Source organism: Mastigoproctus giganteus, chromosome 1 (assembly GCF_048544385.1).
Source record: "Mastigoproctus giganteus isolate SK-2022 chromosome 1, ASM4854438v1, whole genome shotgun sequence".
NCBI classification, from domain to species: domain Eukaryota; kingdom Metazoa; phylum Arthropoda; class Arachnida; order Uropygi; family Thelyphonidae; genus Mastigoproctus; species Mastigoproctus giganteus.
Genome location: NC_143575.1, coordinates 198,292,238 through 198,307,704, shown reverse-complemented (window position 1 = coordinate 198,307,704; position 15,467 = coordinate 198,292,238). Strand labels below are relative to the sequence as shown.

Here is a 15,467-nt window from a genome sequence, read left to right as displayed (position 1 = left end):
CAAGCGTAAGCGTTAAAAAAGAACACTAAATAAAATAAAAATAAATTGTTTAAATGATAAATTTACTAAATACAAGAGTAAAAAAAATTACGAAACAGTAAAGAGTATGTCTTTAAAATTTTGCGACCTGGCGCCATCAACAGACTTTAGTAGGAGCTGTTCGATGTCACATCCAATAATCCATGAGACCATACACATTGCACACAAAACTTAGCTGATTCCGCCAGACTTCTATCAAAGACTAAAGAAACGTGTTATAATTTTCTGTAATTCCTCCTTAACTGGATGAAGATCTGGAATTTTCCTTAAAATTAAGTACAACTAATGAGGCAATACCCAATGTCTGGAACTATTATCGGGGATGACTGCAGTATCTGGGGTTCGGAAAACTCAAGTGATATAGAAGATTGACAAAGGTTCTTCAAAAGCTATGAAGCGAAACTGACTCGCCCTTTTTTATGGTGCATACGACTAGATTTAAAGGCGTTCACACCAAGTGTTCAGGAGTTAAAATCAACGGATTTTGATCCCTCAACTTGAAAATGGCAATGATTCTCATCGTTCGAGATAAGCGAGAACCTGAAAGACGGTTTTGGAGAGACGGGAATCCGTCTCGCTTTCCCCTTCTCTTCAAAGACAACTCCACGCGATCATTATTGTGGTTGTTTGGCCAAAGAAGGAGGGGGCGTACAAAGAAAGGTCCAAAAAAACAAAAAAAAAACTTCAAAAATTAAGGAATCTTATTGGAGGTGCAAGATGAATGACCAACATGATAGAAACAGCGTCAATAGAGAAAATATCCAATTGGTGTTCTGCGCAGTAAAGCTGAAATATACTGATAATGATGGATGTTGCCCTTTATCATCTTATATTTTTTATTCGCCATTTATGCCAAATTTATTTACTGTTCAATTCTATGTATCGTTTTTGGATACTATGAACCTTCATTCTTTATTCCTTGTCAAAGATTAATTCTGAGAACCTACTAGGGGCATGAGGTTAATCACGTGATGAAAGAGTTTCCTCTCCGTTTTATTCTTTTATTTATTTATTTTTTTTTACTAGATAATTTACAAGGTCTCCTGTAGGTGAAGAACAAAGAACTTATCTGCACACAAATCACGAACTGGGTCATCCGCAAAGAATAGCTACCACTAATTTTACTTTCCGCCCTGACAAACACCCCTCACGGTAGCTTCCCACACTTCATAACGAATTTCTCTGAACATGAACCTTATTTCTTTCCTCCCCACCCCTACACATTTTGTTTCACACTGTATGATGGTAGATATAACTTTACGTGAACGTACACATTGTGAGGGGTTACCGACCTCGGTGATGTCTCGACAAAACAGAAACTTTAGAATTTTCACGAGCCATTTTATACAAACTTCTGAAATAAGGCCGTACGTCTTATCGATTTAGTCTTGAATACTAAATATTAATGTATCAATAGATCGCATATTGGCTCCAGCACATAAATGAGATTTCCGTTCTTTATTTCAATTTTGAATGGAAATTTTGTACAATGCATTATACGAAAATTGGCACAACGTATCAAACGAAAGATAAAATATAAACAGTTAGAGTTTACTTATGCTCTGATGAACATGGACAAATGCTTTGAAAAACACTAACGATGTGCAGTATTGAAGATGGAACGTTTTTAGAACAAAGTAATCATCACTGTAATCGCATTTATTCTATAAAGTTAAATTTGTAATACTTTAATTGATATCCAGGATGCAGGAAGGTAGAGCGTTTAGAATCAATATAGTGCTGTCCTCTAATAGTGAAATAGTAAACTAATTGACGTACAGCATGGTAAACTGTATTAATAGTGAATTATTTTTTATTATTCCTTTTTATAAAACTGGAATTGAAGTGAATTCGAACAGAGTGATAAGCAGCTAGTTAAAATTTTTGAAAGAACTGTTGATGTGAAACATTAGGATGGACTGAGGAATGACTGGCAGAAAGAAGTCCATGTTATGGAGCCTATAGCAGTTAAAATGTGATAAATAAAATAAAACATTCCATGAGTATAGAAAACAATTACTCCAAAGAAATCTTAAACATGCTTTTTCCCAATCACTCTGTTTAAAATTAGCATCAAAGTTGTGCAACTGTATTCATACAAAATTCAAGTGATACACACAATTTATGATTCTGCAATCAGTTTCACCCTTTTTTGAATAGAGCTCCTTTGGCCAATAATCAAATTAAGTTCATGTACGAGGCATATTTCCACTTTCGTAGTTATGTTAATAAAGAAGATATGCGAATGGACGTGCAGCGAAATCGAAAAATCATCTCTGTATCCTGAAAGATGTAGAGCATGATGTACTTTGCGAAAGTGCAATTAACTGAACAATTTTTGATGCTAAAGTGACAAGTGACTCGTACCTACTGTACTTCACTCCTATTCTTCATAGATCAATTTGGAAAGAATATTTTTTCATCAAAATGAAACATGGCAGCATAGATTATGAATTCTGCAAGGGGGGAGGGTTGTTGTTGTTGTTATTTGGTTTTTAGGAGCATTAGCAACTAAAGCCATATTGCTCCGGGATATGCGGTGGTCATTCCCTGACCTTTCCGCATTCTCCGTATTTGGTGGTGACGGGCTCGAACTCCGGTCTAATCAAGAAGCGTGTGCTATGCACTGCTGCTCCTTCCTACCTGGCTACGGAAGCGCCTGGCGGCGGAGGGGGCTTACCTTCATGAGCGCTTCAGTGATCAGTTAATATCGAACAAATACACTGATTAGTCCGTTTAAAAATAGTCCTACCAGCTTTCTTCACCAGATCTTAAATTCCTATTTTTTTTTATTTTTGATGGCGATGAGGATCCTTTACGAATCAGAGCAATTAAATAAACGTACCCGTGAAGTTCCAGAGTTTAGAACAAAAACCAAACTGTGAAACAAATTGAAAACATGGAGTCCAAATGTCCTTCAAATTTCTTCATTGGAGAGTCAACGAATTTACCAGTGAATGAAATCCAAACTGCTGTGAAGAATATTCAGGACATACTCGCTACAATTATAGTGGAAAATGTTGTTATAGAGGCTTCCATATTAAAATGTTTTCATATGTACATAGATACACAGCGTTGTTTTATACTACACGATGCATAGGTGTAAGGTGTGCATATAAGCATTATTTCGGGAAAATTGTACATGTCCGATCCAACACAGAAAATCAAGCATACATAAGAGCGTGAAACCAAGCATATATAGTGAGTGAGAACAATGTTGTTTTTCATTTCTATTTTAACGTTCCAAGTTTCTATTTTAAATGCAGCTAACTTTTATTTTAAAAGTGCAACTATGAAAATAAACTTAAAAACGTAGGACCTCTGCGGAGAAGCCATTACGCGCGCGCGCATACACTCACTCACTCACTCACACTCTCTCTCTCTCTCTCTCTCTCCTAAAAATCTCCAATAGCGGGGGGGGGGAAAGAATTCTGCAGGAGAATTTTATCGTGGTAGTGAATGCTGTTATATACGTATTAACATGACTTTTCAAATTTGTGTCATTTGGGAGTAAATTTGAGTCACAGCGTCATCTAGAGCTTCGATGTGGTAACATATGATGATGTAGTGGAAGAAATCGGCATGCTTTCCAAACCTAGAGAAACGGAATAGAGTGTAGGAACTCATGCATCTGTAACCGTTTCAAACACTCAAAAGTTGATATTAAAAAGTAGATAACGAATCAGATGCTATAATGAATCAACAATCAAGCGATTTTGTGAAACCAAGTGCTCCTCGTGCCAGTGGACGGATGCTGGGAGGCTCCTTCCTGGTGATCAAGCCTCTCAGTAACGAAGAGGCCAGTCACACAACACACTACTCACACAACCCACATCGACTGGCTTTGAAATGTTTTGCAGCATCACAGAGTATTTAACGCGGATTTGTGGGAAACCACAGGAATCGCATAACAATAACACTATGTATCCCAGAAAAACAGAATGTGTCAAGGTAAAGCTAACCATTATTAAATGCTTTTAAGAGTCGCATTTTTCAGCTGACTAGCGAATCTCAAGAAAGGTCTCAGACCAGCATCACAGAACCCACCAACTAGAAAGGAAACCCATAGAGGACGAAGAAAAGATGATAGGCAAAGGCTAGGTTTAGAACTTGTGGAGCTTAAGAGAAATATGGGGGCCCATTCAAGGGTAATCCAGTGGAGAGATAAAGGATGCACCCCCCCCCCCAAATTATTTCAATAATATGTCTTGCATGTTATACTTCTGCAATATATATAAACGTGCAATTTTCATGTGCTACAACCCCTCTCCTCTAAAACCAATCTTCCTTGTTCTTCTCTTTCAAATAAAGACAGAATCCATCCCTGGATCCATTTCGTACAAAGATGCTCTATTACATTCATTCTCCTGAAAACAATTAATAAAAGTTTAATGTTTATTATGAGTTATATTTTAGCTTACTTGTATAATGAAATGTGTTTGTTTTTTAATGAGTTAATTAACTTTAACTAGCATTACAAGAAAAGGGTCTCAATATTAACACTCCTGCCAACAGAGACAAAAAAAAAAAAAAAAGGTGTTCTAGTAAGTAGCGAACTCTCACAATTAAAGCTCAGCCATCAAATGCATATCGTTTTATTAAAATGTCCAATTCTGAAACTTTCGAAAGGTTAACACTGTAGTGATGTATTCATTACTATCCTTTCGAAATGGAATATTAGTCTCGGAATCATTCTTTGTGAATAAAATAAATTATTTTTTTTATAACATTTGAAAATGTATAATATCTAAAGCAATTCCACCAAGGAAAAAATGCCCTTACCTGCATCCTCTAGTGAAATACCCGATAATTCATAGGTGTCTGTAAATACGATAATAAAGCCAAATTTGTATGGAATTTTTCATCTTATATTTGGATAACAATTCCCACTATCTATAACCGATTCAAAAAAATTCGACAATAATTTAGAAGTAGGAGAGCTTATCCAACACATGCCGACCGGGCTAGCTAGGTGGGTAAAGTGCCTGCCTGGCAACGCAAAGGTCGCGGGTTCGAATCCCGCCTCGAGCTTGGATCAAAGTACTGCAAAAACCTTGAGAGATGCATTATGGCCGCAGAAGCCGATGTGCCAACAACTACCAAAAAAAAAAAAAAAAAAAAAATATCCAACACATGTAGACAACGCAAAATCTGGACGTTTCTTTCTAATGCACATTTATGTTATTATTGCCTCCCCCCCACACACACACACCTTCTTACACTTAAATTGCCCAAACCGGCTGAATCCGGGTAAATTTCAGAAAATTTAATTTCTCTCTTCCCATTTTATTTAAAGTATACTGCGAAACAAAAATTTCGGATCAAATATTGGAATTAAATATAGCAAGGTTTAAAATTCGTAAAGATAAAATGAAAATAACATATACTGAAAACAGTATGTAGTAATGATTTAGAACGCAAATTAATATAGAAACTAACTGTTCTCACCTGTCGTGTCACGTTATTTACAATGGTAATACAATTATACACGGTATTACTAGGTCCTTTGCGTAATGACGGGGTCTCTAATGAATATAACAATGTTAAAATCATTAGAGCCGGACCTAAGAGCTCTACACTACTTAAATTGTATCATTACACACTATGAAGCGTCATATTTGGCATCCCGGCGTTGTAAACTCTTTGACCGCATTGATGTCCCGGTTTATAAAATGAAATAACTATTAAATCAAGGTAATATTGATAAAAAAAAAAAACTATACTTCAGCTATGTAAATGTCACATTTACTATGCTATACAAGAACTAAAACCGACCAACACGCTTATAGGGCAACATCGAACGAACGGTAAGCATACGACCAGATTTCGAAACAAGGTTTAATGCGTATGTGTGTTATAAAATACCAACGAATCTCTGACAGATATACAACTCCACATACTTCACTGGAAATACATAAAAAGACAGCTTTCTCCGATAATTCGTTCATATTTAACTTACAACCAGCACAATAATTTTCAAAGTAAATATGTGATTTCATTTTTAAAATAAATATATTTAATTTGTAAATTGAGTTTATCGTTCTAAATTAACACACGTTCGTTAAATATACCTTGTATACTTGCCGCTGACATGGGACAAAGCTGTGACAATAATCAACAATTCAAATTACAGAAGTATTAATTGACATAGCCGCTTTCTTTGACTAAATGTTTTTAGTTAGAAAACAAAAATAAGAAACTGAATCCAAAGCTGTACAGGGTGTTTGGTGAAATTTTTATCCTGACTCTAGGGGTTCCACTGTATTTGTATTAATCAAATTCTTTCACGAATTCGTGACACAGTACTGTTCATTAAAGCGACTGCATTCCTTGAAAATTGCACAGAATTTTACGTTATGATGGTCTAACAAAATTTATGAAATTCCACAATGAGGTCAAGAACTTACAAAGCAGGATCAAAGGGGAATATAAAGTATACACTACTTACAGAGTTGCTATATGGCTGAGCGCTAAGCCTGATGTTGTCCCTCACCAGTTTATCTCTGACCATCATCTTCAGTTGAATTTTGGGAAACTTGACGAGCTGGGCTTTCCCCTCTTCATATTCGTCCACATATTTCCTACCCGTCAGCCCGGGAGACTCTGACACATCGCTACCGTACCCGTAACTACCGTACGCACCGTCCCTGTCTTTGCCCATCGTCTTACGTTCGGCAGGCGTCGTCGGCACCGAGACGAATGTGCCCGTCAGCGAAACCGTCGTAGTAGTAGTGGTGCTGTCGGTGTTTTCCTGACAACAAAGTCGAATAGCATCGTCCAGGGTAAAATAGACGGCCGTACCCCCCTGCTCCAAGAGGATTCTGACGGCCTGCAAAATCTGCTGACGATGTGTGGCGTCGGTCACGCCGATAGCGTCCAAGTCAGGTTCACCGATCTGTTTGCAGATCTCCAGGTCATCGTAGCCGTTGTCCAGGAAGCTCTCCGAGTACTGTCCTAGGTGTAGCGATTTCAACCAGTCCTCTACGATATTCTGGTCTCCCATTTCTGTCACGCGCAGCACAAACACCTACAACAAGAATCCAAAGTGACCACCGGCCGCCCCACGAGTGCAACACTGGCAAACGTCGACTCCGCACTTAAAAGCACTTTCTCTCGTACACGCTGCCATCACCCTCTGCACGCCAAAACAACGAAAATGGCGCTTTCAATGGATAAGAACGGGATTTTAGCGCACGCGTAGAAGGTGGAAAGAGTGTGACGTCAAAACGACAACCGAAGGGGCACTCAGGTATGCAGCGGCGGCGCTCGTCGACACAAAGCTGACGACGATCGGGGAGAAAGAATCACCAGCTGACTGCTAATAAAATCTCCGGTCGGCTGAAAGTAAAGAAAAAAGAAGAGGGGTGGAGAAAAAGTCACAGTTTAATAAACCCTTCAAGAAGATGCAGTCTGGAAGACAAATCTTATTACGCGTAAAGGAACTTTGGTGTCGGCGAACTGCATTAAATATTAAATAATTGATTGAGTCTGTTTCTGGAATCGATATCCTAGAACCATCATGTGTGTTCCCTCTTTCGAAGGAATACAGGCAACCACTTGATGTGCCAGGCTACGGCCCGAGGAGAAAAACACGTGCCTCTCCTATCAGCTATAATTAAGCTGCCAGTAGGACAGATAGAAAAATAAAATAATAAAACGAAATTCAAAACTTTGAATACAGACTTCAGTGCTCACAGCTCAAACCTTCAAAGTATGTGATTCATCATAGGTACACATTGTTGATCTTTTTTATTTCCTAATATTATGTTTATCCCACTTGTGTTTCCTAGTATTCCGTTCCTTTATTCAAGGCTAAATGGTATTTAGAAGAATTAAGGTTGACAAAGATAATTAGCACGCTCGGCACACAGCAGAATGAGGAGAACCGTTCTGAAGACTAGTGATTCCTGCGTATGCTTAGTCAGAAAGGGAAAGGGGAGGGGATGTAGGCAATACAACCAAAGAAAGAGCCTTTTAATCATTTTAATATTATCCTTTCCTGATTCTACTATGTTGATTGGATTTATTTTTCCTTGGTGACAATTCACTTCCTACTTCATTTCACAAATATACGTGGTCTTAATTCTAATCACAACGACGTTCATTTCCACTTGCAGTCTGCCAAACCCCATGTACTTCTTCTGACAGAATCTCAGTTATCGGTTGATTCAACCACTGCACATCTCAGTTGCCAAAATATTCGCTGTATGATTCCTTTCGCCTCAAAGGTGGTACTTGTGCATATGTCCGTTCCAATATTCACCGTCAGAGACTTGGTAATTTGGGATCTCCTCTTTTCGATCTACTCTGGCTTAAAAATCTCTCTATCTCATTGTGTCAAATTTATCTGTTGTCTCTACCGTTCTCCCAACTCCACTAACCACTTGAAGATCTTTGAATTCCTCTCTTTGCAACTTGAATTTCTCCAGTCCAACTATCCTAACAGTGAGGTAATTTTCCTTGGTGATTTTAATGTTCACAACTCCAGCTGGTCGAGATGCAGAGGCTTTTGAAATTACTAATGACCTCGCACAGATTGTTCATTTACCTACAAGAATACCGGACGACCCTCACCACACAGCCAACACGCTTGATCTTTTTCTCACAAACAACCATTCTAAGTACACGGTCGCAGTGACTCTAGTCACTGAGTATCTAGTCACCTTAGATCACAACTTGGTGATTGTCTCTTCTCCCAACATGGGTATTCCCAACCTCGTATTGTTTGGCATTACAAGAATGCAAAATGGGATGACCTGCGAGATTTCTTTTCTTCTTTTCCTTGGTCGGATTACTGTTTCAAAACTTCTGATGTCAACGTTTGCTCAGATCGTGTCAGTGAAATTATTCTTGTAGGAATGGAATCCTTTATTCCATACCCCACTTTAATATCTCGTCCTTTATCTAAACCTTGGTTTTCCAGTAAATGTGCAAAGGCTGTTCAAGAGAACGTTGCACATCGTAACTGGCTTGTTTTCAATACTTCAATTTCATTTTCTGCCTACACCAAAGCTCGCAACAATTGTAATCAGTCCAAACTATATTTTGAACAGGCTAAGAGTAGAAAACGTGCTTCTTGCCCTAATGGTAGCCGATCATTCTGGTCTCATGCAAAGCTATTGGCCTCAACTTTTGCCCATCTCTACTCCCACCTCTCTGTCAAAACCAGATGGTTCTGTTGTCTCTTCGGCCAAGGATAAAGCTGACCCGCTAGCATCCCATTTTCCTTCTAACTCAAGTATTAATGATCTTGGTAAAACACCTTCCGCCATTCCTAGCACGCTCCATTCAATGCCTCCTGTGGACTTCCGTCAAAAGGATGTCAGAAGGATTTTGACGAATCTTGATGCTAAGAAAGCTCCAGGTCCTGATGGTATTTCTCCACTAGTTCTCAAAACCTGTGCTCCTGAACTTACTCCTGTTCTTTGCCGCCTTTTTTCACTTTCTTATTCCAAAGGTGTTTTTCTTCTGCTTGGAAAATTTTCTCATATCCAGCCAGTTCTTAAAAAGGGTAACAAATCCCTCCCATCCAATTATCGTCCCATTGCAATTACTTCTACTCTTTCTAAAGTAACTCGAAGAAATCAATTAACCGCCAATTCTTAAACTACCTAGAAACCTTCCGTCTGATCAAAGATCGCCAGTATGGATTCCGTCAGTATCGATCCACTGATGATATTCTGGCTTATGTTACTCATTTATGATTAAAGTTTGGTGAAACACAAGCAGTTGCTCTTGACATCTCAAAAGCTTTCGATCGTGTTTGGCATAAAGGTCTTCTAAACAAGCTTCCATCTTATGGTTTGCCAACTGTTTTTTGCAATTAGTTATCCAGTTTTCTCTCTGATCGTTCACTGAGGGTGATGGTAGATGGCTCTCTGTCTTCTAACTTCTCCACTAATGCTGGTGTCCCCCAAGGTTCAGTTCTTTCCCCCACTTTTTTCCTATTGAATATTAATATTAATGACTTTCTTCCATTGACTGGAAATCCTATCCATAGTTTCGCCGATGATAGCACATTGCATTCCACTTTCTATTATGAGAAACCTTGCCCTGCTCAATCAGCTTCAACGTCTCGGATATCAGCTACCAATTCCTTTAATGCCGATCTCCAGGTAATTCTCTAGTGGGGAAAAGACAACTTAGTTGATTTCAATCCTTCTGAAACTCAGTCTTGTCTTATATCTCGCAAAAAGGATTCTTGTGCTCCTATGCTTATCTTTGGTGACACTCCGATTTCTGGGCAATATGATATATCTCTTTTGGGGATTACCCTGACTTATCTCTTTGGCACAAGTACATTACAAATATTGCCTCCTCTGCTTCTAAAAAAGTTGGTTTTCTCTTTCGCTCTCGGCGTTACTTTTCTTCCAAACAGCTGCTCACTCTGTATAAATCGCAAATCCGCCCTGCCATGGAATATTGTTCCCACATCTGGGGCGGTGCTCCCAAAACCTCTCTCAGGCTTCTTGATTCCATTCAGAAGAGGGCAGTTAGGTTAATTAATGACTAATCTCTAACAGAGTCTCTCCACTCGCTGTCTCATAGACGTACTGTTTCTGCTGCATGCCTTTTCTGCAAATACTTCCCTGGGCACTGTTCTTCTGAATTGGCTTCTATAATTCCCGTTCTCTCTTTCAAAACAGTCCGAACACGTGCCGCCACAAGCCAACATCCATTTACTGTCCAACTTCAAACTCACAGAACCAACTTTTCATCTCCTTCGTTTATTCATTCAACTGCCGTTTTCTGGAAACAACCTTCGTTCGTACGTATTTCCTGAAAATTACAGTCTACAGAAGTCTAATGTCCGCAAATATCTTCTTTCGTCTTCCCAAACCTCCAACCCAAGCACGGTACTAAGTACTATATAGTTTCCAATAACTCTCGTGTTTGGGATTTTCATAAAAAAAAAAAACAAAAAAAAAAAACAATATACACATTTATTTTACTTTTCTTAACATAAATGTAACAAGGGATCATATTTAACTTAATTGATGGTACTGCATTTCAATCTGATGAACGCAGTACAAATCTGCAGTAAAATTAACACAATCTAAACTGCTTAAAATCTAAAAATCTAACTTACTCACTGATACTGTATGGTATATCGTACGGTAATCGAATCCAGAAACAACAAATATGCGTATCGAAGCGCGACCTAACTAAATACCGGCCATCGAAGAACCTAGGTAGTAATAGTAGTAATAGCACATGATGCAAGAAAGCAAGCTTATATAGCCTCAGCGAAAAAAAAAAAAAAAAAAAACTTACACAGTTCACCGATCCGTAGAATTTGTCTAGTTGTCTCTTGAATTTATTCAACTCATCCACTTCCACAACAACAGATGGAAGCCTCTTACAACAATCAACCAATCACTGGCTGAAGCAAACTTCCGCACATCTATTCTGCAACCATCTTCCCTCAACTTGAATTTATACCTCCTCATGTGTGCAGTCTCAGCAAGTGGAAGAATGCCATTAACATTCAGCTTCCTCAATCCATTCAAGGCTTTAAACACCTCACGCAGATCCCACCCCGCATGGTTCAACTGTTGATGATCCTGATCGGGTAGCTAACAAACTAAATGAATATTTTGCATCGACATTCACACATGAGGAGTTATTCAGGGAAGGGAATGCCAGATGTGAGTTAAACTCTGACAGTAAGCTAGATAATCTTGTAATAACTGAGAGTAAAGTGGAGGAGAAATTGTTGAAGGTAAACACAAGAAAGGCACCTGGCGTGGATGGAATCTATCCAGTTATATTAAAGGAGGCGGCAAAGGAAGTAAGCAAACCTTTAGCCATAATTATAAGAGCTTCCCTGGACTCAGGGAAGGTACCCATGGACTGGAGATGTGCAAATGTGACCTCAATCCACAAAGGAGGATCAAAGGGAGACACAGGTAATTACAGACTTGTTAGTTTAACTTCTATTCCAGGAAAATTAATGGAGGCACTGTTTAAAGAAGCATTGCAGGATTATCTAGACAAGACTTCAGTTATAGCTCGGACACAGCATGGGTTTGTTAAGGGGAAGTCTTGTCTGATTAATTTGATTGGATACTATGATGTAGTCACAAAGGAACTGGATGCAAAGAATAACTTTGATATCATATATTTGGATCTTAGAAAAGCCTTTGATACTGTTGCACATAGAAGACTGCTGCACAAGTTGGAGCAGTGTGGCATTGGGGGCAAATTGTTGCTATGGATAAAGGGATCGTTGAGCGGGAGAAGACAGAGAGTGGTAATCAATGGACACTGCTCTTCGTGGACTAATGTTATTAGTGGAGTCCCTCAGGGTTCAGTGCTGGGTCCATTGTTTTCTGTATTTATAAATGATAGTGATGATGGTATATCAGGCTTAATGTCCAAGTTTGTAGACGATACGAAGGTTGGCAGGGTTGTTAACGACACTAATGACAGTACACTGCTGCAACAGGATCTAAAAAAGTTGAGCAGATGAGCTGAGAGATGGCAAATGAAGTTTCACACTGACAAATGTAAAGTACTACATATGGGAAACAGTAATCCCAGAGTAACGTATCAACTCTGTGGTACCACACTGACAGTGGTAGAGAATGAAAAGGACCTGGGGGTAATTGTGCAGGCAGATATGAAGTTTTCTGAGCAGTGCAGACGATCTGCAAGAGTAGTTCATGGTGTCTTGTCAATGATATATAGGAAGTTTTCTAGAAGGGATAAGGAGGTGATTATTCCCTTGTATAAGGCAATGGACAGACCACACCTTGAATACTGTATACAGGTCTGGAGGCCTCATTTTAAAAAGGATGTAGAGCTGTTGGAATGAGTACAGAGAAGAGCAACAAGATTAGTGAATGGAACAAAGGCTTAAATTTTGCAAATTACAGTGTCTAGAGACTAGGCACCTGCGAGGTGATCTGATTGAGGTGTATAAAGCCTTGAATGGTTTGAGCATGCTCAATGCTGATGGGATTCTTCCTCTTGCTCAGAATAATCGCCCGAGAGGGCATAAATTCAAATTAAGGAAAGATGGTTTTAGGATAGATGTGGGAAGTTTGCCTTTAGCCAGCGGGTGGTATATTGCTGGAACAAATTTCCATCTGTCGTAGAAGTTGATAGCTTAAATAGATTCAAGGCAGAACCTGACAAACATTTGGAGGGAGTGGATGGGTAAAATAAGGGTTTTTTTTTTTTTTTTTTTTTTGGCTGATGCTGCATAAGCTTGCTTTCTTGCATCATTTGCCTTTGCTAATGCTAATGCTAAAAGCTTGGACCCAAACCTCTCATCTGAAAATATCATCGGACAAAACATCCTCAATACTGTTTAGGGGATCCCTGGCCCTCAGGCGGCCCCCACAAATAAAAATAGAAAACACAACTGTCAGGTTGAGGTACCAACTGAAATACCTGGGAGTTATTCTGGATTCAAACCTTTCTTTCAAACACCATTTGAACTATATTAGAGCCAAAATTAGGAAGTACTCAGCACTGGTGTCTAGAATAAAGAGATGGGATTGGGGACTTAGCAAGCGCACCCTGTCTCTATACTACAAAACGACATTCCTACCAGCAATAGCCTATGCCTCTCCGATTTGGTTTCGTAAAACTACAATGGTCGTCAACCAGCGAATCTTGGAAGCCACACAAAGGACAATACTACTCACCAACACCCGTGCCTGCGGTACCACCAGTGCACAACGCTCTCCATGTCCTAGCTTGGGCCCTTCCCTTGGATCTGAAAATCACCCGCTGTGGCATTTCCTACCACATTGCCAAAGGACTACCCTGCAACTTCAAGAACTTTACAGATAGTGGACTTAACAGCTAACCCCAAAGAGAAAAATACCAGATTCCAAAGACATCTGCAGCAGGCATGGCAAGACCGTTGGTCCACAACAAACAAGGGAGAAATCACAAAAAGGTTTCTATCCAACACTGACAGGGTACCCTGGGTCCCCCAACCTGGTTCAAACGCGGCCTCTACATGACCTACCTACTAACGGATTAAGGAACATTCAATGCGAAACCGAACTCCTTTAGAATCCTGGACGACCCACGCTGAGTTTGCATCGAGGCTGAAACGTGGACTCACATAATGCATGACTGTACACACTACGAAGACCTCCGTTGCAGGCTAATAACGGAAATCATTTACTTCCTGAAGGACCAAGCAATGCATCGACTGGACTCACTGAAGGAATATAAGGCCCTAACAAAATATGCGCAAGAACTGTTCACCAGACGCAGAACCCTAAACGCAATTCATAGTGAAAACACTAACCAGAACCTTCTGAGCCAACATCTAGGCTTTTGACAATGAGAAAACTAAACGACAAAGTCACACCGAGCACATTCCACCTACATGTACCTAGAGGAACAAACCTGGACGGGTCGGCGACCCATGCTTGACTAAAACCCTAACGAGACGCGGACTAAATGACAGAATCAACCTTGCACTCTGGACGGGTCTTGTACTCAAGAGTTACCTTCATCGGATAGAGACACCAGTACAAGCTGACAATCTACAGGAACGGGTCGCTCGAACTATGATGTTATTTGTTAGTTTGTTATTTGGTTTTTAGGAGCATTAGCAACTAAGGCCATATTGCTCCGGGGATATGCGGTGGTCATTCCCTGACCTTTCCGCATTCTCCGTATTTGGTGGTCACGGGCTCGAACCCCAGTCTAATCAAGAAGCGTGTGCTACGCACTGCTGCTCCTGCCCACCTGGCTACGGAAGCGCCTCTCGAACTGTGACCATAACGCCATGCGCCGACAACTACCTGACACTGTTCAACTGAAACAAATCAACGGACGGAACCTGATCCCAAGAGCGACAGATACAAATGACAGAACATACATAAAATGACTGTAATCACGTTAGGAGGGAAAACCACCACATTAGACAATACCGGACGGGACCTACGCCGCTGAGAGAAAACCACAAGCCATGTGGATTGGACATTTCTTCGTGTGACCTACGTGGATTGGACACTTCTTCGATCATGACTGCAGCTCTGTTGCCGAAAAGCCGGCTGGCGATCTAGACTGGGCATCTTTCCTGGCCCACTTTCTTCCCCTATCCTGGCGGGGGGAAGGGCACAGCCTCCCCGTCTCTTCCCCTCCCTGCTGCCCCCTATTTCCCTTCTGGTGGGGCATGGGCATGCCCACTGACATACCTGGGTTCGTCTTTTCTATTGACCCCATATTTCTGTATTTTCTTCCCAGCCTTCAGTCTTCCCCCCCCCCAACTCTTTCTAAATACCACAGCGTACACCCGAAACAATCAATATTTAAATTTGAACTTTAAATGTTGTTGTTGTTATTATTATTATTTGGTTTTTAGGAGCATTAGCAACTAAGGCCATATTGCTCCGGGGATATGCGGCGGTCATTCCCTGAACTTTCCGCATCCTCCATATTTGGTGGTCACCGGC

General features: G+C 40.1%; 1 protein-coding gene across 3 annotated transcripts in view; it reads right to left on the bottom strand.

Annotated features, from left to right (window-relative positions):
- LOC150091435 (SAM and SH3 domain-containing protein 1-like) overlaps positions 1 to 7,166 on the bottom strand; it is a 611,903-nt gene extending 604,737 nt beyond the window's left edge. For all 3 annotated transcript variants that reach the window (XM_090375439.1, XM_090375458.1, XM_090375448.1), the window contains exon 1: positions 6,488 to 7,166. In XM_090375439.1, coding sequence (XP_090231565.1) covers positions 6,488 to 7,042 — 555 coding nt within the window. In that variant the 5' untranslated portion in view covers positions 7,043 to 7,166. The remainder of the gene's footprint in view (positions 1 to 6,487) is intronic.
- Between the last annotated feature and the right edge of the window lie 8,301 nt (positions 7,167 to 15,467).